Here is a 26,002-nt window from a genome sequence, read left to right as displayed (position 1 = left end):
ATGGTAGTGATGGGAGCGGGTATGGGGAGTGCTGGTGGGTCGGGAGTGGGGTTCAGGGGAAGAGTGGGTTTAGGGTGGGTGGTTCGCCATCGTGCTCCCCTGGCTTGGTTTTTGGAGAGGGGAAAGGCAGGGAGAGAGGGAGAGGGTGCGGGGGTTTCGGGGGGGCGGGATGGGAAGGAAGACTGATCGGAGGAAGGGGGTGGTCCATGGGAGATGTTTCTGACTGATTCTGGTGGAGTGGGTGCATTCATGATTGGTGTAAGCTTAAAGGATGGTTTAGGAGGGTTTCCTGATTGTAGTTCTAAGATCGGTGATGACACGCTTTTAGGTACGCTTCAAGGTTCAACTGCTCGAAGATGGTATTAGGTTTACTTGGTGCTTTTCTAGTTACAGTTGTAGATAGTGATTGTTTTAGTTTATTGGGTACACTTCTAAGATTGTTTGTCCTCAGGAGGATATTCAGTCAGCCTCTAGATTCTATTTGCTTAGAGGGGGGGTCAGATTATTAGTCACAGTTTTAGATTCAATAATATACAGTGGTACTGTTGGTTATACTGAATAGGATTGGGTAGGGCAACTAAGATGGGAGAGAGACAATGAGAACCCAGATATGCATAACATGTACATTAGGTTCTGTATACAGTGCGACTGCGGCGGGACCCGTGATGATTCCCGCCTGAGGAGCAGTCATGGTCATTAAGGCGGGTCATTGTCCTTGGTATGGGGTACGCTTGGGAGCGCCTGCATGTTGATCGCCATTATAAATATGTAATGCGGTCCTCCTGTACAATGAACTGCCTGCCTTTCTTTGCTATCCAGATGTGTATGACTACATCTCAACCAGCCGTAGCCAGTGCATCCTCAGCCAAACATGATCGAAGACGACAAATATGACTTTGCGCCTCCCAACATGTGTAATCAGGGTACTCGCTTATCTGCCCTTAGTTATATTTTCTCCAAGAAACCGGTATCCAAGGACACCTGTGCCGGTCCTATTAGTCCAATATAGGAATTGACGGAGTCTCCAAGCAGCACCGCTGAAGGGAGCCTGTTCCATAGCCCAAGAGTCAGTCCTGTAAACCACTCCTTTCCTATGGCAGTGATCAAACTACTAGGAATAGGATGAAATGTCCGAATAAAAATTACAGACCGCACCAAAAGACCTAAAACACACACCACGAAAAGTTCTAACTACCAAAAGTTCTAACTTTTCGTGGTATGTGTTTAGGTGGTTTGATGGGGTCGGTGTAAGAAAATGTTTTTAAAAACGGCTGCGGGAGGCTCAGGGGTGTCCCCCGCAACATCCCGCTCACTACAGTGGACACCCCAGCGACTATCCCAACAGAACAAAAAAAACAAACAACCAACCAAAAACAAAATAAAAAACAGGGGCTGCGGGGAGTCCCCCGCAACATCCTGCTCACCTATACTACACAGTATAGTGAGCAGGGGTTGCGGGGGACAACCCTGCATGTTCGCATGGGAAATGTATGAACATTTTGAATTCGTGCATTTTCCACGCAAACATTTCCGTCGCAGGAAAATCTGCAGCAGAGATATCACCTCGATCCAACTACTAGTTGAAACCCAGTTACATAGTAGTATTCCTACAACAGCAACGACAGCGGCTGAGAATGGGGGGTTCTGCAGGGGTGTAGCCGAGGTAACCTATGGAGGACTCTCGCTCCCACTCGTTCCGTATTTAGATCCCAGTGCGGCCCTCTCACCAATTGCAGAGTACTTAAATTATATTAACCCAGGCCAAATGGAGCCCTTTACACACTCTGTTACCAAAACTTGCCTCTACCACGGAGATGTGATACCTCGTCATCTGAGATATGATAGGATACTTGCAATTGCTCTGCTAAACAGACCCCCTGCGGCCAAACCAGCAGCGGCACCCCATTTCATTAAGTGATTAACTGCCCTCTCCTGTGCTTGAGCGGGGAGTTAATCGCTTCAATAGAGCACTGATGCCAACCCAGCATTGCGCAGCCTTTCAGGGCTGCCCCCATGCTGGTTTAAGAGCAGCGCCCTATTGTGATAAAAGCGCCCCACTCCCGTGCTGGAGCGCCCCGGCGCCAGCACCTGAGCGAGGCACTTTTCTCTTCAATAGGGCACCTTCACTCACTATACCAGCTCCGGGGAGCCTTTGAAAGACCCCCTCGAGGTGGCGTGGCAGCCGGGCTAATGGAGGGGTTAATGTGGCACCCTGGGCGACCGCCCAGTTGGCCCATGCCTAAAGCCGGCTCTGTTCAGAAGCAGGTATCCCGTGGCACTGGGCCTTGCCGTAGACTGTATTAGCCAGCCTGCCTCGACTCAGGGCCACACCTCAAGCTGCACCAGCCGGCCCTCCCACGGGTTCAAGTGTACCCCGGTGAAGCCCGGTGCTCTGTGCAGTTTCTGCATTCCAGCACTGCGGCTTGCAGTGTATTCCATTAGGAGCCATTGCTGCCGGCATCCCATTTCCTGCTGAGACAGTGAAAGCAGGAATCAAGCAAGCTTTATTGACTGGCTCTGGTCTGATGCCAAGGGTTGTCGGCCGGGCTGAATATCGATAGCAAGAGGTCCCGAGCAGCCATTCTTTAGGTCCAACTGTAATGGAGCAAAACCTATTGGCACAGTTAGTGGTAGATGGCAAATGTGTATGAATACACCTCCCCGATCGAGAAAACAATACATATCTATCTTTGGGCATCAATTCTACTTACATTCACTATATTTCAAAGACAGTTCTCAGCCGCTGTAGGAATGCTAGTATGTGACTGGGCTGCAACTAGTAGTTTGATCAATGCCCTAGGAAAGGAATGGTTTCCAGGACAGACTCTTAGGCTATGGAACAGGTTCCCTTCAGCGGTGGTGCTCGGAGCCTCCGTCAATGCCTACATTGGACTAATTTATTTATTTATTGTTTGATTCATATGTACACAGCCAACAAAGGCTTTACATATACATTGGACTAATAGGACCGGCACACGTGCCCTCCGATTCCAGTTTCTTGGTAGATAAGCGAGTGCCCTGATTACACATGTTGGGAGGCGGGAAGTAAAATTTCTCGCCTTCGATCGCCATAGGCAGAGGATGCAGTTATTTGCGTTTTTCTATCCCAGGCCTCTGCGACTTGTGGGCCTCCAGATGTTTCAGACTGCAACTCCCATGATTCCTTGCCATTGACTCTGCTGGCCTGGACTGATTGAGATGTAGTCCAACACATTCGGAGAGTCACCACGTCCATCCCAGGGGATCCCCGCTAGGTAATTGCCCAGTGGTGGAAAAAAGGTTGAACTAGATTGGGCGTGTTTTAATGACAGTTCTTGTAGAAACTCTAGGTCAGGCTCTCAATAAGTAGCGCAAATGAAAGGAGTGCAGAGAATGCACTTGTTTCATTTGCGCTACTTTCAGAAATGCTCCGGTCGCTATACCCTCTAAGGTGACCTGAGCATTTCAGGAGGGACTGGTCAGTAGTGCAAAGATGCACTGTCCACCCCCTTGCAAACATCAGGGGCGCGCTCCAGACACTAATGTATGACAGGCTCCCAGCAACCATGTGGATGATTGGTGCTCATTTCACCGAGACTAGCTCTTATAAAGTTTGTCTCTGTGGAATACTTCGAGGATGGACATGCAAGTGTGACGGTCGTGGTTAAAAAGCTGCACTTAAATTAAAAAAAATCATGACAGGGTCAGGAATGACAGGGACACCCCCGAAACTCCCCCCTCCCACTGCTCTTCTGCTATCCCGAACCCATGAAACCCCTCATCTTTTTCAAAAACGAAATGTATTGAAATCAAAATATTTTGATCTCTGTTACTTACATCAGTGTTTCATTCAACGATAATATGACTGGATACCAAGAACAACGCCATTCCCTCAGCATTTCAAGGGATAATGGAGTAGCGCTAGAAAGACATCAGGGCGGCCTCTTCTTCGCTGTGCTTCAAGCTGTCGCGTTGTCGCGCTCTCACGCGGCCGGTCGTGTCCTCGCTTGGTGGATGGAGAGAGTCCCTGACCCTCAGACTTGTCCCTTCTGTCTCCTTAGGTCAAACCGCCCTGCACCTGGCCATCGAGAAGAGGAACATGCCGCTGGTGGAGCTCCTGATGCGCCAGAAAGCCGACGTCCACGCCAAAGCAGAGGGGGAGTTCTTCAGGAAGAGGAAGAGAGGCGTCGGCTTCTATTTTGGTACGCTAATTTTTTACTTTTAACCCGGCCCACATGTGAACCCCAGAACATTAGATTTCTTAGATAAAAGAAGAGTTTAATTTGAAGGGTGTGGTTGAGCTTAGTGGGGTATTTGGGCATGGTGGGTCTGGTAATCCTACTTCTGGGGTTGCGGTCTATGGAGTTCATTTATAACAAGTGGTAATTGCATGAATGGGGCCACCAATGCTTAGACCTGCATGCTGCTGGCCGGTTGCATGCAATTTTCGTCACTCTCAAACCAGAATGGAAAAGAGATGAGTGAAGCACGGCAAAATCGACTTTACTCCCTTCTGTGAGAGATATAAAATGTTGCCTGAAATGTACGCTTTGCAGGCTGTGTTTCATAATGGAACCAGCCTTTCTCATATGGGCTGGTATAGATGTGGCAGAGTCAATCACATGCCAGCATTTGCCTAGCAAGCGACTGACCCCTTGCCGGGCGTTCTAGCCTTTCAGAAGCACCACCCTTTCAAGATATTTTCTGATTCACCTAGTGGCCAGTATGCCACTGTGCAGTCTGTATTTCGGCCCTCAGTATGCCAAAGGCCAAGCATGGGTTCTCTGGGTGGCAGCTGCATGCAGGGACGGCATCAGGGACTTTTAACCTTTTCAAATGAAAGTGGTCACGAGCCTCAGGGGGACCCCCACCAACTGCGCCCATATTTGCAGTCAGTAGTCTAATAACACTGTAATATATTCCTTTATATATCACTTATGTTCTGGGGCGTACAGTGTGAACTTTGCAGCGCTTGCCTTACAAGCTGTGTTGGCTGGACTCGTCCGGCCATCACTTCTATTGGGGTAAACAGAAGTGTTATCACCTCATTGCCTTTTTAACACTGGTTCCTCCTCATCAGCCACTTGCTTAAAACGAAGGATTCATTGCTATTCAGCTGGCATTTAGTGCGTCAGCTTTCTGCTGGTTTGCTGTCTCGTGATAATGTTCAGCTATTAACCTTATCTTTACCTCCATCATATATGCCCCCCCACAGGTGTCTCAGATTGCTTTCTGCTCTAAGCAAGTTGGGGACCCCAACCATAAGGTTGAAACGGTCCCCCGCAGATCTTCAGCCGGGCCTGGCTGCATGTGCGTTGACTCATGTCAGGCTAAAACCATTGCCACACCTAAAATGGGGAACTAGCCCAGGGGGCTGCAATCATCAGCTCTCCAGATGTTTTGTACTACAACTCCCATAGTTCCTCACCATTCACTATACTGGCTAGGGCTGATCGGAGTTGTAGCCCAAAACCTCTGGCGAGCCAAAGGTTGCCGAGCAATGGACTACAGTTAGCTATGAAGGAAAGGAAGACACTATTGAGGTTGGGGACCTAGAGTTCAGATTCAGGGGGTTAGGGGTCAATGAGGTATTCTGAGTGCCTCTCTAAAGAAAATAGGTGGTTAGGCAATAGCATGGCTTAACCTATTTATGAATCCGTAGTAACTGTGGGAGAAAAATCATTATGTTTGAGAGAAAGGCACTTTCTCTTTTGGAGTTAGGGGATCAATGTAGTGCAGAAGGCATTGAAAAGAGAGACCGGACTGCACCCCTGTGCCTTTCTGCATCGGACTGTCAGACTCCCTATCCTCTGCACAGAACTCCACCCCAACCCCAGAAGTAAGGTAACCAGATGGCTCCATGTCACCCAGGGCACCCTAGTTTTAATTTAGTCCATTGTATTCAATTGAACTCACCAAAAAACGACATCTCCCAGAATACAATGTATGGAGAATTGAAAGCCCAGGACTGTGGATTGGTGTCCCCGATGACATGGAATCATCTGGTAACCGCAGCAGTGGAGAAGTCTGGTCTTTGTTGCTGCTCTGTAAAGAAATATATGTTCTGGGGTCAGTTGGTGTGGCATACCCTCTCAACCAAAACGTTTTCTCCGTAGGCGCGAAATAACTCTAACCCTGCATGAAAGTGTACCGACCTTGGAGAAACCTGAGCTATGTCAGAGGAAACAAGCTCATCCCATCTAAATACTAAGAACAGCAGATGGGAGGCCAACCTCATGCCACAGCAGCACCCACACTCTGGAAACTATTCCCAAAGACTTCCCAACAAACAACAACTTTGAGAGTTTCAAGAGAAATGTCAAGGCCCAGCTCTTCAGGAGAGCCTCCCACTGCCCCTGCAGTGGGACTGCTTGACCCCCAAGAACCCTGCCAAAGTAGCAGCAATACTGTTCCCCGCTATGTTCGAAACATCCACATCCTTCCCAGGTGGCCCAGTCAACCCAGAATTAACTCTTCCGTTCCCCACTGGTGAAAAAGACCATGCATCCCAAATAATTAAACTCTACGTCAGGAATATCTGTGTTATGTGTGTAAAGTGCACAGCCCCTTTTCTCTGACCTCCCTTCCCCCTTCCCTATGCCTTAGAGCAGGGTTGTCCAACTCTGGGCCTTGAGGACCGGCATTCTGACCGGTTTTTAGGATATCTCTCGTTAATATTCATGAGGAAAAATGCACACACATTTAGAATCATTGTATGTAAATTTATCTCATGAATAGTAATGAGGGGTATCCTGAAAACCCAACATGGATCCGGCCCTCAATGCCTGGAGTTGGACAACCCTGCCTTAGAGCTTTGGGGCAACATGGTTTGCAATTAGGTGTGACATAAAACAACAAGGCAATCAAAAAGGCCAGTGGTTCATAAAAAATATCAAAAACAAAGAGGTGATGGCTGGAAGGTTTAGAATGAATCTTAACCACTGGCGTTGCTCTGGGCAACCCTCCAGACCACCGTTCTTCGCCTGCCAAGCCATTACAGAAGGGAAAAGACCATATGCAAATCAGGCTTGGCCCCACCCCAAAAGGGGCAGTCCAGCCCGAACTGCTAGGTCACATTCCCTCTGCACGAGACCACAAGCATCCCCAAACATGTTTCGCCCTTGTTGGGGCTCATCAGTGAGGAGTAGCTTGGGTCTCTAGGCCCAGCAGGCACGGGACCCACGTCTGGGCATACCCGTCCCACTCGGGGTGACACAGCAAAAACAAAGAGGTGATGGCTGGAAGGTTTAGAATGAATCTTAACCACTGGCGTTGCTCTGGGCAACCCTCCAGACCACCGTTCTTCGCCTGCCAAGCCATTACAGAAGGGAAAAGACCATATGCAAATCAGGCTTGGCCCCACCCCAAAAGGGGCAGTCCAGCCCAAACTGCTAGGTCACATTCCCTCTGCACGAGACCACAAGCATCCCCAAACATGTTTCGCCCTTGTTGGGGCTCATCAGTGAGGAGTAGCTTGGGTCTCTAGGCCCAGCAGGCACGGGACCCACGTCTGGGCATACCCGTCCCACTCGGGGTGACACAGCAAAAACAAAGAGGTGATGGCTGGAAGGTTTAGAATGAATCTTAACCACTGGCGTTGCTCTGGGCAACCCTCCAGACCACCGTTCTTCGCCTGCCAAGCCATTACAGAAGGGAAAAGACCATATGCAAATCAGGCTTGGCCCCACCCCAAGGCTGAAACATGTCTGGGGATGCTTGTGGTCTCGTGCAAAAGGGATGTGACCTCGCAGTTCGGGCTGGACTACCCCTTTGGGGGTGGGACCAAGCCTGATTTGCATATGGGTTTTCCCCCTTTTGTAATGGCTTGGCAGGCGAAGAACGATGGTCTGGAGGGTTGCCCAGAGCAATGCCAGAGGTCAAGATTTATTCTAAACCTTCCAGCCATCAACTCTTTTGTTTTGCTATTGTCACCCCGAGTGGGAAGGGTATGCCCAGACGTGGGTCCCTTGCCTGCTGGGCCTAGAGACCCAAGCTACTCCTCACTGATGACGCCCAACAAGGCTGAAACATGTCTGGGGATGCTTGTGGTCTCGTGCAAAAGGGATGTGACCTCGCAGTTCGGGCTGGACTACCCCTTTGGGGGTGGGACCAAGCCTGATTTGCATATGGGTTTTCCCCCTTTTGTAATGGCTTGGCAGGCGAAGAACGATGGTCTGGAGGGTTGCCCAGAGCAATGCCAGAGGTCAAGATTTATTCTAAACCTTCCAGCCATCAACTCTTTTGTTTTGTCATAAAAAAATATGACATTCTCAGAGAAATAATGATGATTGCAAGGTGAGTGCCACAGTGTGAGACTTGCTCGTAATCAGGAGGATGAAGGTAGTTCATGACCTTTCATGGTGTGTATCAAGGAGGTATGAGGCCTATGGCAACATACAGGAGCCCCCTGCAGCAGAGGGGTGACAGGAAAGCTGAAACAGCAACCCTCAGAGGGACCCGACCTGCACCTGCAGCAGAGCGTCAGCAGAGTTCCTTTTACAAGTCGACCGAATGCCGTAGGGGGAGGGTTCCACTGCCATGCTGCAGGTGCTCTGTGCAGCAAAGCCTGAGCCTCACAGCTCACAAAGCCTCTGGGAGAGGGTCCAAGCCACTGCCATGGTGCAGGTCCCCCCTGCAGCAGAGCATGAGCCTCGCAGCTCACATAGCCTCTGGGGGCGGGTCCCGGCCACTGCCATGGTGCAGGTTCACATAGCCTCTGGGGGAGGGTCCCAGCCACTGTCATGTTGCAGGTCATCCCTGCAGCAGAGCATGAGCCTCGCAGCTCACTAAGCCTCTGGGGGCGGGTCCCAGCCACTGCCATGGTGCAGGTCCTCCCTGCAGCAGAGCATGAGCCTTGCAGCTCACAAAGCCTCTGGTTATGGGTCCCAGCCACTACCATGGTTTAGGTGGTGCCTGGAGCAATGCACCAGTCTAGCACCTCACAAAGCTCTGGGGACGGTTCCTGGACACTACCATAGTTTAGGTGCTCCCTGCAGCAATGCATAAGCATAGCAGCTCACAAAGCCTCTGGGATCGGCCCTAGCATTTACCATGATACAGGTGCTGCCTGCAGCAAAGCATGAGCCTCGCAGCTCACAATGCCCCTGGGTATGGGTCCCAGCCACTACCATGGTTTAGGTGCTCCCTGCAGCAAAGCAAGGGCCTAGAAGATGCCAAATCCTTTGGGTTTGGGTCCCGGCCACTAGCATGGTATGGGTGCTCCTTGCAGCAAGGCATAAGCCTAGCAGCGCACACATCTGCGGGATATGGGTACCTGACACTACCATGGCATAGGTGCTCCCTGCAGAAAATCATGATCATAGAAGCTCACAAAGCCTCTGGAGTGGCCTCCGGCCACTACACTGGTATAAGTGTTCCCTGTGGCAATGTATGAGCCTCACAGCTCACACAGCCTCTGGGGGCGGGTCCCAGCCACTGCCATGGTATAGGTCCTCCCTGCAGCAGAGCATGAGCCTATCAGCTCACACAGCCTCTGGGGGCGGGTCCCAGCCACTGCCATGGTATAGGACCTCCCTGCAGCAGAGCATGAGCCTAGCAGCTCACTAAGCCTCTGGGGATGGTTCCCAGCCACTGCCATGGTGCAGGTCCTCCCTGCAGCAATGCATGAGCCTCACAGCTTACACAGCCTCTGGGTATGGGTCCCAGCCACTACCATGGTTTAGGTGCTCCCTGCACCAAAGCATGGGCCTAGAAGATGCCAAAGCCTTTGGGTTTGGGTCCCGGCCACTAGCATGGTATAGATGTTCCTTGTAGCAATGCATTAATGAATGAACTTAGCAGCACCCAAAGCCTCTGGGTACGGGTCCCATCCACTACCCTGGTATAGGTGCTCCTTGCAGCAAGGCATAAGCCTGGCAGCTCACAAATCCGCGGGGTATGGGTACCTGCCACTACCATGGCGTAGGTGCTCCCTGCAGAAAATCATGATCATAGAAGGTCACAAAGCCTCTGGAGTGGGCCCCGGCCACTACACTGGTATAAGTGTTCCCTGTGGCAATGCATGAGCCTTGCAGCACACACAGCATCTGGGGACGGTTCCCGGTCACTGCCATGGTATAGGTCCTCCCTGCAGCAGAGCATGAGCCAAGCACATCACAAAGCCTCTGGGGGCGGTCCCCGGCCACTGCCATGGTGCAGGTCCTCCCTGCAGCAGAGCATGAGCCTAACAGCTCACAAAGCCTCTGAGTACGGGTCCCAGCCACTGCCATGGTGCAGGTCCTCCCTGCAGCAATGCATGAGCCTCGCAGCTCACAAAGCCTCTGGGGACGGTTCCCGGCCACTGCCATGTTATAGGTCCTCCCTGCAGCAGAGTATGAGCCTAGCAGCTCACTAAGCCTCTGGGGACGGTTCCCAGCCACTGCCATGGTGCAGGTCCTCCCTGCAGCAGAGCATGAGCCTCGCAGCTCACTAAGCCTCTGGGGACGGTTCCAGGCCACTGCCATGGTGCAGGTCCTCCCTGCAGCAGAGCATGAGCCTCGCAGCTCACTAAGCCTCTGGGGACGGTTCCAGGCCACTGCCATGGTGCAGGTCCTCCCTGCAGCAGAGCATGAGCCTCGCAGCTCACTAAGCCTCTGGGGACGGTTCCAGGCCACTGCCATGGTGCAGGTCCTCCCTGCAGCAGAGCATGAGCCTCGCAGCTCACTAAGCCTCTGGTGACGGGTCCCAGCCACTGCCATGGTATAGGTCCTCCCTGCAGCAGAGCGTGAGCCTCGCAGCTCACAAAGCCTCTGGGGACGGTCCCCGGCCACTGCCATGGTGCAGGTCCTCCCTGCAGCAGAGCATGCGCCTAGCAGCTCACACAGTCTCTGGGGGCGGGTCCCAGCCACTGCCATGGTGCAGATCCTCCCTGCAGCAGAGCATGAGCCTTGCAGCTCACAAAGCCTCTGGGGACAGTCCCCGGCCACTGCCATGGTGCAGGTCCTCCCTGCAGCAGAGCATGGGCCTAGCAGCTCACACAGCCTCTGGGGGCGGGTCCCAGCCACTGCCATGGTGCAGGTCCTCCCTGCAGCAGAGCATGAGCCTATCAGCTCACACAGCCTCTGGGGGAGGGACCCAGCCACTGCCATGGTATAGGTGCTCCCAGATCTATGTAATCACCGTGAACATTAAATTCCGAAAAAGTACATTTTCTTCCCCGCACAGTTCCCCTCAATTTCAGACCACTGCAGACTCTGCCATATTACCCTAAACCCCCCGACCTCCACCCCCTCCGCCATATATCATTTTCGGGGGAATTTGCTGCTCGCAATCGGCATTTTTGTGTTCGGGATTTTTAAGTTTGCAGTGATGAGAAGATGCGGGTGCTCCCTGCAGCAAATCATGGACATAGCAGCTCCCAAAGCCTGTGGGGTGGTCAGGGCCTGTAAACTACTATTGCATAGCTGCTTCCTGCAGCGGAACCTGAGTAGAGCGGCTTTCAGAGTCTCTTTGAAAGGCCCTGGATACAGGGATGTCATTTCACCAGAATGGCACGAGTAGCGCAAGTGACATCACACAACCCTTGACCTCTGATGAAATCCCAGGAAGTGATGTTATTTGACCCCAACCCAAAGTGACATCATGGGAAGCGATGGAACGCAACCTTTCACCCCTTGACAAAACAGGAAGTGCCATCCCATAGCATTATTCCTAAGTACACTGTGCAAATTGTGCTTATGCTATCACTGTAATGTGATCTACATTTCATACACGAATGGATCACCATATGTCTCATTTATATCAGTGTTCATAGGTCTACATTACCAAATTACTGTGAATGCAAGCAGACGTCCAAAGCCAAATGCTAATGATGTGTTATTAAATTGCAATTACGCGGTTTATATAGACAAAACATATACATACAATATCACCCAACCTGCATTGGTACTCATATATCAACCTAAGAAGGGTGAAAGGCTGAGTTGGCCTTGTTGGGATCTCAATCTGCAACCTGCAGATCACACACACATCGCTGCAGCGAGCACTGAACCCACAGAGCCATCTTAACTACTATAGCTATCTTACGGGCTATAGTAAAATGAGCAATTACATGTCTGAATGTTCTCTAAGTCAGAAAGCAAATGACACTCTGTAGTGGACACCATTAAACTGGTAACTGAGATTTGACAGCAGGTCTGGTGCAAAGTTGGCCACATGTCAAGCCTGCGTGGATCTACTTTACAGGCTTCAGAGGTTGGTAAAATACATACCAATGGGAGGGTCTTAACTGTGTATTAAAGAATTTGGAGTAGCGCAGAGAAAGCAGCACACTCACACGGCATCCCATACTCTGGGCACTCGTTCCCTCATACATGCAAACAAACATCCTGAACAGCATGCCAGGGAGATAGGAAAGATAGACACATTACAAGAAAGTATTAATTGTGGCACAATGAAATCAAGGGCCACTTTATGCACTATGGTCAAATATTTCTACACTGTACACAAGCTTTTATGCGCAAAGATTTTGTCAAGTGACCGAGGACACCGAGATGGAATGTCTTATGATGATCGTAACAGAGACAACGGCAGAAGAAAAACATGCTATAACTGTAACCTGCGAAAAGCAAAATACATGTAGTCCAAAAATGATGCTTGTTCTACTCTACATGCTTTTTGTACGTTTTGTCTGCATTGTGAATTTGAGGTGTTTAAGAACAGACTAAATCAGTGACTCACCCCCTGAAGTGTGCCTGAAATAAACTTTAATGAGTTTAGCAATTATTATATAGAATTCCAGAAAGACAAATGATGTGTTACTGGCTGGGGAACCCGGCATTGCCCGTGTCCTGATCGAGTGGTGTCTCATGTGCCTTGTATGATGTTGCTCTTGTCGTCTTCTCCGCTCGTCTTGCTTCAGTTTGCTCTGGTGTCCTATGTGCCCTTGAGGATGTTGCTCTTGTTCTCATGTCAGCAAGTCTTGCTTCAGTCTGCTCTGGCTTCTCATTTGCCCTGGAGAAGGTTGCTCTTGTCCTCTCGTCGGCAAGTCGTGCTGCTGTTTGTTGCTTTATTTCAGAAGCTCTTGATATTGATTTTCGCTTTGCATCAAATGGAGCTTTTCCAAGTGATGTTCGTTTTTTGTGCGGCATGTTTCAGTCACGCAAAGGCTTCAGCACATTTGCGAAAATGTCCAAGAAAGATTGATTGTGCTCTCTTCTCGTCAATGAACTTAAGTAAGCTGTAACCTTGCCATTTCCCATATTTGGAGTGGCGTGATAAAAAACACATTTTTTTTTAAAATTCCCTTTAAAGATGCTTTAATAAACACTTCCGAACTGTATACAATAGTAATACATTTCAAAGGAATAACAAACACATCGTACATTTTGCTTCAGACACTTTTCCAAATGTTGCCTCCTTCTAGCACCTACTGTAGTGAATTGGGGTGAGCATCATTAAATGAGGATGTCTATGGAATGAATTATTTGCATCCAAACATAGACTACGATCTTGCCTCAGACAAAGGAGGAATCCATGCAAAATTTGGTAGCAGTGGGTTCAACTGTGTGGATTTGTATAACCGGACTAACATACACACACACACATCCAAATTTTCTTTTTGCATACAAGATTTTTGCATCCAAACATAGACCACGATCTTGCCCCAGACAACTGAGGAATCCATGCAAAATTTGGTAGATGTGGGTTCAACAATGTGGATTTGTATAGCCGGACAAACATACACACCTGCATACGTTCCGCTTTATATATAAAGAATCCTGTTCTTTCTTATTAAGGGTCCCTGCTCAGTGTTACGCTTGTGCAACCTCCCTGTTTTTTAAGAGGTCTGAACAACAAGAAAGCCAGGCACCCAATCAACAAACAGCCCAGGAGCTTCAAATTAAAAAATAATATATATATATATATTTTTTAGGGGTAGCAAGGGAGACCTCAGGGGTTGCAGGAGCGACCCCAAATGACGCCTATGCCTTGATAGTACCACTGCAGGAGCAGCTGGCAAGTGGTCTCAGGAATTATATAATGCCTTCGGTAAGTTCTGGCTTTGTATGTTGCATGATATCAGGACTAGCTGAGAGGTGTCACTAACAATTTAGTGCCATTTGCAGCTAGGGGCAGGGCTGTGTCCCACCATGAACCATGAGGTATGTGCTCTACATAAAACTTCCATAGCCTTTAGGGAGGGGCAGCAGTTCTTATGCATGCATGAGCTCCTTCTGTAAAACAGTGGGAGCTCTGCAGATCCGGGCAAGTAAGTTGGGGTCGGAGAGGATAGCAGGCACTTGCGACCGCCCACTTTCATAAGTGGCGGGATAGAATAGGATGTGTCCCCTGCACCACTCCTGAACAGAGGATGCATTCCAGAGGGGGTTGCTCTGTTTTCTTTTCTCAACAGTTGTCACAAAGGCATTGGGTAATACACCAGAGTTGGAGTCAGTCCTGCAGCCTTGGAAATGCAAACCATATGCACCTGCACAGTAGTCAATGCACTATGTATAATGTGCACATTGACCAGCCCTCTCTGGACCTTTAGACTAGTGTATTCAAACTGGACAGGAAACAGACTCTGTGGTCAACCACACGCTGCTCATTTCCTGGACTGTGAGGATGTGTTAATAGCCTAAATGAGTAAGTGATGGCTCAGGGAAGTGATGCTTTTGTACTGTCTTAAGTAGAAGAAAAAATTACAGCATGGGACAAACATTTGTTTGAAATCATCAGCACAGACTGTGCAATATTTGAATAAATTGCAAACAATAGAAGTGGATTTGCGTCGCTTTTTTTTCTCAACCAATGCACATGTTGCTAGGGTGCCAGCATTTGGGTGCAGCCAGTATAGACTTTTCTTACTGTGTCATGGCACATTTTCTGGGCATATATAATGAAGCATCATAACTGTTATTACGTGGCTAGATTTGCATTTTGGTGCATAGTCTAGCAATTTCTTACTTTGGCTTGACATTTTTCACTGGGAATCTTCGATAATGCAATCACGATAAGTGTAATTAATTACCTGGCTAGACATGCGTTTGGGTGCAGCCAGTCTAGCCTTTCTTTACTGTGGCATGGTATATTTTTCTGGGCATCTATGACAAAGTAAGCATGATAAGTCTTATTACGGGGTGAGATTAGCATTTTGGTGCAATCCATCTAGGTATGTCTTAAAGTGGTATGGCATTTTTTACTGTGCATCATCAAGGCTACAGCAAACATGATAAGTGTTATTACGTGTCTGTCTTACGTTGTGCTCCCAGTTTTGACATGTTTTCTTATAGTGGCATTTCATTTTCAATAGCAAAGTGGTAAGATAGCTCAGCTGGTTGAGCGCTCACTTCTGCAAATTATGTGTGATCTACAGTTTGCAGGTTCAAATCTCGGCAAAGATACTCAACCTTGATACATGAGTACCAACTTTGGTTGCAATGATAATTGTATTTAAAAAAAGTGCTATATATAGTGCTTTGGCGAAAGTGCTATAAATAACAAATCATTATCATGAATTAAAGCATTAATGCTCCATGCACGGTTGGTGACTTGCATCTCTTAGATTTTTGGATACTGTAATATTACAGCAACTGGCAATGTAGGGGGCTCTACTTATTGTATATGACAATAAGTGATATGCAGCTATAACTGGCATAATATGGAAGTAACTGGCCATACAATGCTGAAGTGCAATATCTATGGCAGTGCCTCTGCCTATGTTGATTCTATTGGATCTAACCCTATGATATCATGACCCTATCCATGGCATATGAAGGCAGAACCCTTGCAAAAATGTGGTTCTTGTCTAAAATATTCTTGTCTGCTTTAGTTCCTCTTCGTATTTTGAAAATTGTACATTTATGCACTTTTTTTACGCCCACAAGCCACTACCGGTAATGTCACCAGGGTTAAAGAGGAACTGATGCCATCCAGGCCAAAGGTCATGTGACATCACTTCCTTTGATATCATCAGGTGTGATGTCACTTCCACTACCCCTGGCATTTGGGTGAATCAACATCCCGGCCCGCAGGGCCTCTGTCCCTGCTGGAACTAGGTGAATTATTCTCTGTCAAGCAGACGGTTCCGGACCTAGTGCACACTACATCACATGGAGAAGGGTGGGACCAAGTCTGATTTGCATATGGTCGTTCCCCTTTTGTAATGGGTTGGCAGGGGAAGAACCTTGTCCAGAGCAATACCAGACGTTAAGATTCTTTCTATACCGTTCAGCCATCACCTCTTTTGTTTCACTACATCACAGGGAATCAGGGACAAACTGTGTATAATGGGATGGGGTTTGCTTCAATACCAATCTGTGTGATCACTGCGCCGCCCATAATGTCGACTATTAAATTGCTGACTCTCATTATGGCGCGGCGCAATGATCACATAGATCACTGTGTCCTGCATTCCCATAACCGCCTCTGCTCGGTACCCACTTATCTGTTTGGCGGCACAGTGTGAAGTGTGCCGCCGTCTCACCGCCAACTCTGCGGTGTCAGTTCTTACCCACTAACGGTGTTGCCACTGTCTATGGCGCAGGATGAGTACAAGAGCTTCCAGAACTTCTGGGGGATTGTCATGACCTGCCCTGTTCTGCTGCCCGGAGCCCTGAGACTCAGTGCATGGCAGCCTCGAAAGCCTTGGCCAGAGAAGGCCTGCACTGAAGGGTGTTGTTTCTTATCCAGCACAGAATGAAAACATCAGCTTCTGTAGCCTCTGGGAAGGGTGATGGCCTGAACTATGTCTTGTGTGCTTGTTTCTACTGACTTTGAGCATAGGAACCTCTGATACATGATGCCCTTACTCATGGCGTGACTCAGCTCAGAGGCTTCCACAGGCACTAAGTGATGGACCTGCTTCATGTTGACTCTAGGGACACCCCTGCAGCACAGCATGGACTGCTCCAGTCTGCCGCTAAAGAGGCTGACTTGCCGGATCATGACGGAAGAGGATACATTGAAATCTCTCGCTGGCAGAGGCGTATAGACGACCTCTGTCTCCAACTGAGGCTCTTGAAAGCCCCTCCCCTGACTTAAGCTGAGCTTTACCCTCCATGGGCTCAGAGGCGTAGACAGGTTAGAGCCTGAGCAGGCAAGACCCACCCAAAATATATAAATGCCCAATCAACAGCACTGTGTGGCCATTTGCAGATGTTAATGTCACTGTGGCGGGCCTAACTACATTAGCTACACGACCAACCTTTTCGACAATCCCGGCTACACCTCTGAATGGGCTTAGCAGAAAAGCTGTGTTGTCTCCACTGCGGCGGCTGAAGAGTCACCATTAGTACAACAGTCTGGAGGCTGGAGGCCCTTGTTTCCCCTTGATCCCTCTCTTGCCGTGAAGCGCTTTGGAACACATTGTGTATAGGCGCTATATAAATGATCTATCATATCATATCATATGCACTGGGGAGGGGATTCAACCTCTGGATGCCCCACTATTGGTCTTTAACAGTGTATACAAGGGAATTTAAAGGAACATATGTCAGAAAGCTACGCGTATGCCAGTATGATTGCATGTTTTATAATGCTGCCAACCAGTTGTACATTTTCAATTTACCACTTTCTCCAGGTGAACTTCCGCTTTCCTTGGCCGCGTGCACCAACCAACCCAACATGGTGCATTATCTCATGGACAACCCCTACCGCAGGGCTGACATCGCCGCTCGGGACTCCGAGGGCAACACAGTGCTCCACGCCCTGGTGATGGTGGCCGACGACACGGAGGAGAACACTGAGTTTGTAACCAAGATGTACGACGACATACTGCTCACCAGCACGCGCATGTACCCCAACCTGAGGGTGGAGGAGATGGTGAACTGGAAGGAGCTGACGCCCCTCAAGCTCGCTGCAAAGTTAGGGAAGATAGAGGTGAGCCAGGGAAACAACAATCAAGGTTTGCGCCAGAAACAATCCAAAATCAGAAAATCTGCCTTTGTGTGATAGTCTTAAAAAGAATTATTAAATTGGGCTCTTATATCGCGCTTCCTTCTAAAGCACAGTCGCTAAGCACGGGACTCGGTTCTGAACCCGCGCTGCTCAGGGTTGTCTTGTTTCCAAGACAGCGCCTTGCTCCTGAGCTATGCTCCCAGCCCAGTCTTCCTCTCCAGAAAGCGGTAGTGGCAGAAGGCAGCATTTCACTGCAAGTGGGAGCTGTCTAACAAACCTTTAGGTGTGTCTGCTTCTGACGTTCATGTCAGTGCATGTGGCCTTTTGGGTGACGTAGGAAACAAACATATACAAAGTACAGAAGCCATGTTGTTGGGGGTAATTCGCACTTTTTTTCAGGTCTGACCAGCTGCCGCCCAACAACAAGTAAATGTAACTGGTTATTTATAACGTGTTTAATACCCAGAGGTTTGTAAGCGTGGACCCGGGGATTGAACCTGTGTTGCTCGTGTCGTCTTGCTCCCAAGACAAGGGGTCTTATTACGAGGCTTGCGCCTCCGTAATGAAGGATGCCGGTACGGGACCGGCACCCTTCATTACAGGATGCGCAATTACGAGGTTCCCTTTGCGGTACGGGACCGGCAGCCTTCATTACAGGATGCGCAATTACGAGGTTCCCTTTGCGGGACCCTGTAAGGACGCCTGGTAAAACCAGGCATCCTTAGCGGGTCCCGCGAGGGGAAGAGGGAGCTAATAATGGGCCATTTGTAATGTGCCCGTTATTACCTCCCTCCCCATTCCTATTGAGCCCTATGGGGGCTCAAATGGGAATGGGGATGGGTTCCTGCAAGGAGGAATTACTGGGTCCTCCTATGTCGGAATGACCCGGCAAGTCCTCATTGCAGAGACCTGGTATTGGAGTCCGGTATGGAGGCAGCCATGGCGCTAATAGCACCATGGCTACCTCCATACTCGTAATGAGGCCCAAGCACTTTGCCCATGAGCTATCCTCCAGAGACCTGAACTATTCTCCCGAGACCAAGTATTCAGCTTGTGTGTGGACTCGGGGCTAAGTCACCTCTGGTCTAAGCCACCTATGGTCTAAGTCACAGTCGATTAGTTGAGGCACTTTGCTTTCTTTTGGTAGTCCTGGGAGTCCTGTCAATATAGTTTATACCAGGACTCTGAGGACCTTCAAAAGAAAGCAAATTACATCAACGAATCGACTGTGACTTAGACCAGAGTCTGCGCACAAGCTGAATACTTGGTGTATTCATAGCAATCGTATATTCTGATTTAAAGAGAAGGTTGTCAGCCGGTGTAATGTGGTTCGTGGTAGTGTTACTCAAAATGTTACATGCACCGTCCCATTTAGGGGCATCTGCCATTTTGGAATGTTCCCACTGTCCCTGTTCCAATAGGCCCAACCAACCCTGAGCTGACCTGATAAGTATATGGTGGTTTATCTTCTTTATTCTGCCGCTAGATTTTCAAACACATCCTGCGACGGGAGATGAAGGACCCTGAGCACCAGCACCTGTCTCGGAAATTCACAGAATGGGCCTATGGGCCACTACACGGATCCCTCTATGACCTGACGTCGGTCGATACCCATGAGCAGACCTCTGGCAAGAGCTCAGTGGTGGAGATCATCGCTTTCGGAACCGACACCCCAGTAAGTATCAAGCAGTGCAGTGTTTGGATCAAGGAACCTTAGCGGGCCATGCATGGCGCTGCGCATATAGGGGATTATGCCTGCTGACTCCCCCGTGCCACACTTCCACTGCCCTTTACTCTCATACCCATCAGTGTCAGAAAATAAAACCCACTTCTCAGGTTTACGACAATCGGGGTGGGTGCAACATGTGCCAAGCTTAGTGGAATTGCAGATGGCCACCCCAACATTGATGAGCCAATGCAACATGACAGTCTTCTCTGCAGACATCCATAGCATAGCATAGCATCGCATCGCATAGCATAGCAGGTGTATTTACACCGTGCACAGCCAACCCCACAGTGGCACCTTTCCACTGATAACTGATTTTTATTGTTACCCAATTCAAGGGTTCTATGTGTTAATATCCCCGTAGAAATATTGCCATACAAGAATATTGCCATATTTATGCAGCGATATTGAGGCATGGACCCTGCGGGTGACACCCCTGCGACCCCTGCATTATTTTTAAATGTGTGGGGGACACCCTGCAACCCTCGCTCCCACAAATTACCCCCCCCCCCCAAAAATATCACCTAGGGCGTTCCCGACGACCATATATATGGCGATATTTTTGGTGGGGATAATATTACCTTATACCCAATTCAAGGTGGTCATGAAACCTCAGAAGCTCAAAGGGCTGAGTAGACCTTCTGGAATTTGATCCTGAGTATTATATATGAAAACAAGATCAGCATTTGCTTAATCGATGTAATATTTACTTCATAACAATTTCAAACAATTGAATCACATAAAATACATTTTCCTAATCTATGCGATTTTCATGTCCAAATATCCATCAATTCATTTATGCATTTAAAGTGCACAGCCACCGGCTATTATCTAAATGCATTTCCCTGATCTTTCGACAATTATGCCCAGTGATATTCAGATTTCCTTCCAATATCCATACCATATAAAGTACATCACACTGAAGTATAGTTTTATAAATGCTGCTCTTAAAGGTATTTAGTGCAATTCTATTTTTTTAATTAGTGGCAAACATATCAAAAGACATTGGGGGTCATTACAACCCTGGCGGTAGCCGTGCTGGTAAAAAACAATTCCGGCACCTGGCAATGGGGAATTACAGGGCCATTACAGCCCCAGCGATCCCGGTAATTCCTCATAGTCAGGCACGGGAAACAATTACTCCCCATTCCCATTCAAGTCCCATAGGACTCAATGGGAATGGGGAGGACCGTTGCACCAGCACTGTTTCACACAGTGCCGGTGTATCCGTTAAGGTCTGCGAGCGGGTGCCTTGACACCTGTCAGGTCAGACCTGGCGGGCAGAAAGGCACTTGCACGCAGAACTCGGAGTATGCCGGTCTGGTAACAACGGTGCTGGTAGCTTACCTGCCCGGCATACTCATAATGAGGCCCATTGTCAGATTATAGTTTTAAGGGTATATTTTCCTCCCTCGTTCATAAAACACTGTTCATTTTAAGACATATCCTACCTACATAATTTATATTCATTACATTACAATTTTTTAAAACATTAGTAATAAATGCAACAAATTAAAAACCATGATAATTGCTATCCTCCTCTAAATATTTGTTCTCCCTCCTAGAATCGCCACAAAATGATTATTTTGGAACCACTCAATGAACTGCTTCAAGAAAAGTGGGAAACCTTTGCTCGACCGATATTCTGCACAAAGTTCCTGCTATACATCGCTTACATGCTGATCTTCACCGTGGTCGCCTATAACCGGCCGCTCACCGGAAAGGTAAGGCCATTCGCCAATCAGAAGTCTGCCACGGACAGAAGCCACACCCACAGTTCTGGTTAATGATCATTGGATGCAAATAGTCTGTCAATGGGATTTTATATTGGTGACATGGGTTGATGGGGAGCCCAAAGGAGGAAAAAAGAGAGGGATGCAGATAGAGAGTGAGGAACAGAGGGGGTAGAGAAGGTTTGAGGGAGAAGGAGGTGGAATGCAACGAGAAGAAGAGAAAATATAAGGGTTGAAAGAGTAGGACAATGGACGAGAAAAACATGGATCAAGAGATTGGTATAGAGAGAGCGAGTGGGCAGTTGGGGAGAGTGCAGGCACCTGTGTAGAGAAAGAAAACTCAAGAGAAGGAATTAGTGAGAGAGTAGAAGAGAGAAGTGAATGCATAGGAGATAGAATGCAAGAGGAAGAGATAGAGAGAGAAGAAAGTTACTCTAGGGTTGTGGCTCAGCATTGTAGGCCATCCCAGATGCCTGTCAGCTGCTACACCAGCAACCATCTTGGTTAGGTCCAAAACATGGACCAGAGGCAGCCGTTTTATCAGTAGGGGATGTTCTATTGCAAGTTGGTTGGCCCAGGCAATAATGCTACTCTAACGTCACTGGATCTTATTGTAGCTTTTAGTATGTGAACCACACTCTCTTCCTCAGGGGCTGTGCCCCAATTGGCAAGGTCTCTACAATACTCTCTCATTTTCCGCTCCCTTCCCCTCCTCGCTCCCTTACTCTGGAATGCTCTTCCACTTTGCAGTACTCCTAGTTCTCTTCCTTTCTGAAGAACCACTTGCATAGCATTCTACGTCACCACATCTCCCTGTTCTCTTCTCCCCCTACCTCTCTACAACCCCACCGCACATATCCCTCACCCCTTCATCCTAAAACGTATCACTACTTTCACTATTCCGTTCCTATATCATGCTCTACTGTCCTCGTCCCTGCTTCATGTTTCTTGCATCGTCTCGTCTTTTATCCACATTCTAGAACCCACTGTTTAGGACACTGGTCCTCCACTCTAGAAATCAATGTTCAAATGTTTCGTAAGCATTCCTGTGCCAAAATGCATTGATTCCCCAGTCATTTTCATGAAATAAATAAATAAATACAATTTGGTTTCAACTTGGAGTCTTATTTACCCCTCTGCAGGGTACAGCAGGAGTCAATTTCCTCCCACGTACATTGTAGGGGTATTTGATCTCTAATCTCACTAATTGACTTGCCCCACAAATTTTAAATGGGGGACACATATTTATCTCCATATAGATGGGGTGCCCTAGTCAAATTCCAATCCTCCATGGGCGCATGCAGAGAATTCAGTAATGGATAGGAGACTGTTGGCATAAACTAAATAACCAGAAAAATATTTTTCGATACCATACAATGACAAGCAAAGACAACCCCCATCATTGCCAAGGATTTCCAGATCCACCACTGCTCCCCTAGACATAGGTCAGGAGTTTCAGGATCATCATGAAGAACTAGCTGGACCTGGGCATCTCATTAATGAAAAACATGTATTTCACATCAGCAAATTCAAAAAGATCCCACACCTCCTCCACCGCTCATAGAAATCATCATTGGACCGCCGGCCAATTTAAGGCTGGATTGTGGTAATTCTACATATCTGGGTCTACCAAAAACACGTCTTGCCCATCTATCGGAAGCACAGAATGGGGCAGACACATCAGGATTCTGCAGACCTGTGGATGTCCTGGTGTTTTGGACTGCAATTCCCATCATTTCTCACCATTGACTACGCTGGCTGGGGCAGATGGGAGTTTTAGTCCAACACATCTAGGAAATCCTAGGTGGCAGACCCATGCAGGTTTTGAGCAAGGAATTCATGTTCCCCAGTTGCCTAGGGGCCATTGCTCCTGCCACCTTTAATGCTACAGTCTTCTTACATTTCCCCAAACCCCCTCAATCTCAGTTCCCATTCACAGATGCCCAGTCTTCTTACGTTACCTTAAAACCCCTCTCTCCCAGTTCCCAAAATAAAATGATCAGCGGAAAGAGGCCAGCGGTTTTCTGCTGTCGGTTCCTGACTCTGGAACTCTCAGGGGGACTCTCTGCAACCTGAACCAGATCTGAGTAAAGTTTCCACTGCTATGGGTCCAACGTGGACCACTCTGCGATAGATGCAATCACCCGGTTGCCTCTGTGGGTTGGAGCTTGGAGGTACCAATAATTTGCCAATTCACATTGCTAATTTGGACATAGATTAAAATACACGTCATAATGTCAAAAACACTTCTGGGGATGCATTATAGAGGTGGTATTGCACCACTGTAGTGACTGCTAAGATGAAGCTCCTATGGACAAGGTGACTTTGGGAGATGTATAACTTTGGTGTCCATGGAGGAAAATCCTATGTTATGTTATTGGGTCTTGTGTCGTGCACTGTTGCCACGTGCATGCTGCTCTGGCGGATCTGCAATGGAAGGTGGGTTAGGTGGGTATCTTACTGGGATTGAGAAGGAGAAGAACAAGAGAGCTTTGATGTGCTGTTGGCAGCTTCAGTTTGGAGAAACCGTGCACTGAGCGTTGGTGCGTTTTCAGTTGGTAGCCGTCATCTGGTGTTGGGGTATGATTGTGCATGTTTTGGTTTAATGTCGGCTGTTGAGAAGTGTGTGCGGTTTGTGGTGTGGTAGAGGTCTCAAAGGTCATTCCACGGGCACAGTAAATACTGAGCCACAATCTGTGTTTAGTGGGCATCTCATGCGGGTTCACTCTGCCTAGGCATGGCCTGGGTGCAAACCATAAAGTTATGGTGCACAGGGCATGCGCGATGGTCATGCAAAACAGGGACCGCATGTAGGGTCACTGTGCCCAGACATGTCCAAAGGAAATGCCCCGGGCCTAGTGTGCATTGCGTAGGGCTACAGCTCGTGCCCAGCGGGCAATGCAGGCAGGGGCATGGTGCCATGAGCATTTGGCATCCAAGGCAAAGGGCATAAATCAGGCACATTGATCACTGAGCATGGGTGCATGCCATGCCCAGTGGGCACTACAAGTAGAGTCACTGTGCCCGAGCATAGTAGAAATCACAGGCCATTTCATCTGAGTTACAAGTACCATCTCTGTGCCTGGACATGGCAAGAGGACACATGCCACAGGCACAACAGGCATTGGGCATGGCCACAGTTCATGGCCATTTGGCCTGCAAGTAGGATTACTGCGCTTGGTGCATGACATAAGAACATTCCCCAGCATAGGGCCTGCTGGGCATGAATACGGGCCATGCCCTGCAGCTGCTGTATGTGGGCTCCATGCGACTGACGGGTCTACCCAGGCGTCACTACAGAAAGGGCGCCTGCATACGTAACCTTTTCCGTGCACATCCAGTTCGGTAAACAGGGTGTCAGAACCAAAACCAGTGTTAGCATTGTTATGGGTTATTTGTAACACGCTCAATACCCAGAGGTTTCTAAGCGCGGTCCTGGGGATCAACCCTGTGTTGCTCTGTGTCGTCTTGCTTCCAAGACCATTGCATTGCCCCTGAGCTATCAAGCATGGGGTCCATTGACATTGCAGGGGAACAGGTCCTGGTGCACCTCCACCCCGAAATAAGGACAATATATGCAGCTTGTAGAAAAAGAACACCACTAGTATTAGAGCAGATATGCACGTCCCAAGGCTACTGGAAGGGTTCATATGTATCATTGAACACAAAAACAATCGCTACCAAAGGTTTACAGCAGGTTGTTTCTCTGATATGATCATATATTAAACTATGTTAAAGAAAACCTTAGAAATGTATGATGCCATACATGATGCCATGTGCAGTGAAGGGTGGGTGTGAGTTATGGGTACATTGGCAACCATAAGTGGCATACTTCAGTGGTATTTATATTTTGCCATTCAATCATTAAATACATTCAAATTAATATTTTCTTTTACATAGTTTGCAATACTACCACAGACCCATAACTCCCATGAACAGAGAATTATGCATATATATATATATATTTGCAAAACCGGGAAAAAGAATTCCAATTCTCCCAGGGAGGGATGGCACTCGTGGCAAGACACAAACCGCTGGTATAAATTACTTCCTCAAATCAAACCAATGCAGTATGGCGTTTAATTCAATGTCCAGTTTTATTAGGCATCAGCCAGATTAAAAAGTGCACGGTACAACGCGTTTCGCCGCTTACTCGCGGCTTGTTCACGTACATATTTTCTTTTACATAGTTTGCAATACTACCACAGACCCATAACTCCCATGAACAGAGAATTATGCATATATATATATATATATATATATATATATATATATTGCTGAGTTTTTCGTGTGAATTGTTCTATAATTAAAGAAATGTACACCGCTTGTGGCAGGTTGATCCCCCTCCCCCACTATGGTTCACTCCATTTACTGTACACCGCTCGTGGCAGGTTGATTCCCCCTCCCCCACTATAGTTCACTCCATTTACTGTACACCGCTCGTGGCAGGTTGATCCCCCCTCCCCCACTATGTTTCACTCCATTTACTGTACACCGCTCGTGGCAGGTTTATCGCCCCTCCCCCACTATGGTTCACTCCATTTACTGTACACTGCTTGTGGCAGGTTGATTCCCCCTCCCCCACTATAGTTCACTCCATTTACTGTGCACCACTCGTGGCAGGATGATCCAGCTCCCCCACTATTGTTCACTCAATTTATTTTACACTGCTTCACTTTGTTATAGCTAGGTTTGCACTGTATAAGTCACCTACATACATAGGAAG

The 26,002-nt window shown here is 48.3% G+C and overlaps 1 protein-coding gene across 2 annotated transcripts in view; it reads left to right on the top strand.

Moving 5' to 3' along the window:
- The window catches only part of LOC138488323 (transient receptor potential cation channel subfamily V member 1-like), a 152,237-nt gene that overhangs the window by 97,013 nt on the left and 29,222 nt on the right, over positions 1-26,002 (top strand). For both annotated transcript variants that reach the window (XM_069615210.1, XM_069615211.1), the window contains exons 5-8: positions 4,041-4,181; positions 17,501-17,799; positions 19,304-19,492; positions 21,109-21,267. In XM_069615210.1, coding sequence (XP_069471311.1) covers positions 4,041-4,181; positions 17,501-17,799; positions 19,304-19,492; positions 21,109-21,267 — 788 coding nt within the window. The remainder of the gene's footprint in view (positions 1-4,040; positions 4,182-17,500; positions 17,800-19,303; positions 19,493-21,108; positions 21,268-26,002) is intronic.

The sequence above is a fragment of the Ambystoma mexicanum genome, chromosome 9, assembly GCF_040938575.1.
Source record: "Ambystoma mexicanum isolate Mex_15411 chromosome 9, UKY_AmexF1_1, whole genome shotgun sequence".
In the NCBI taxonomy this organism is placed as follows: domain Eukaryota; kingdom Metazoa; phylum Chordata; class Amphibia; order Caudata; family Ambystomatidae; genus Ambystoma; species Ambystoma mexicanum.
Note: the sequence above shows the minus strand (reverse complement) of the source record. Positions and strands in the feature narration are given on the sequence as shown.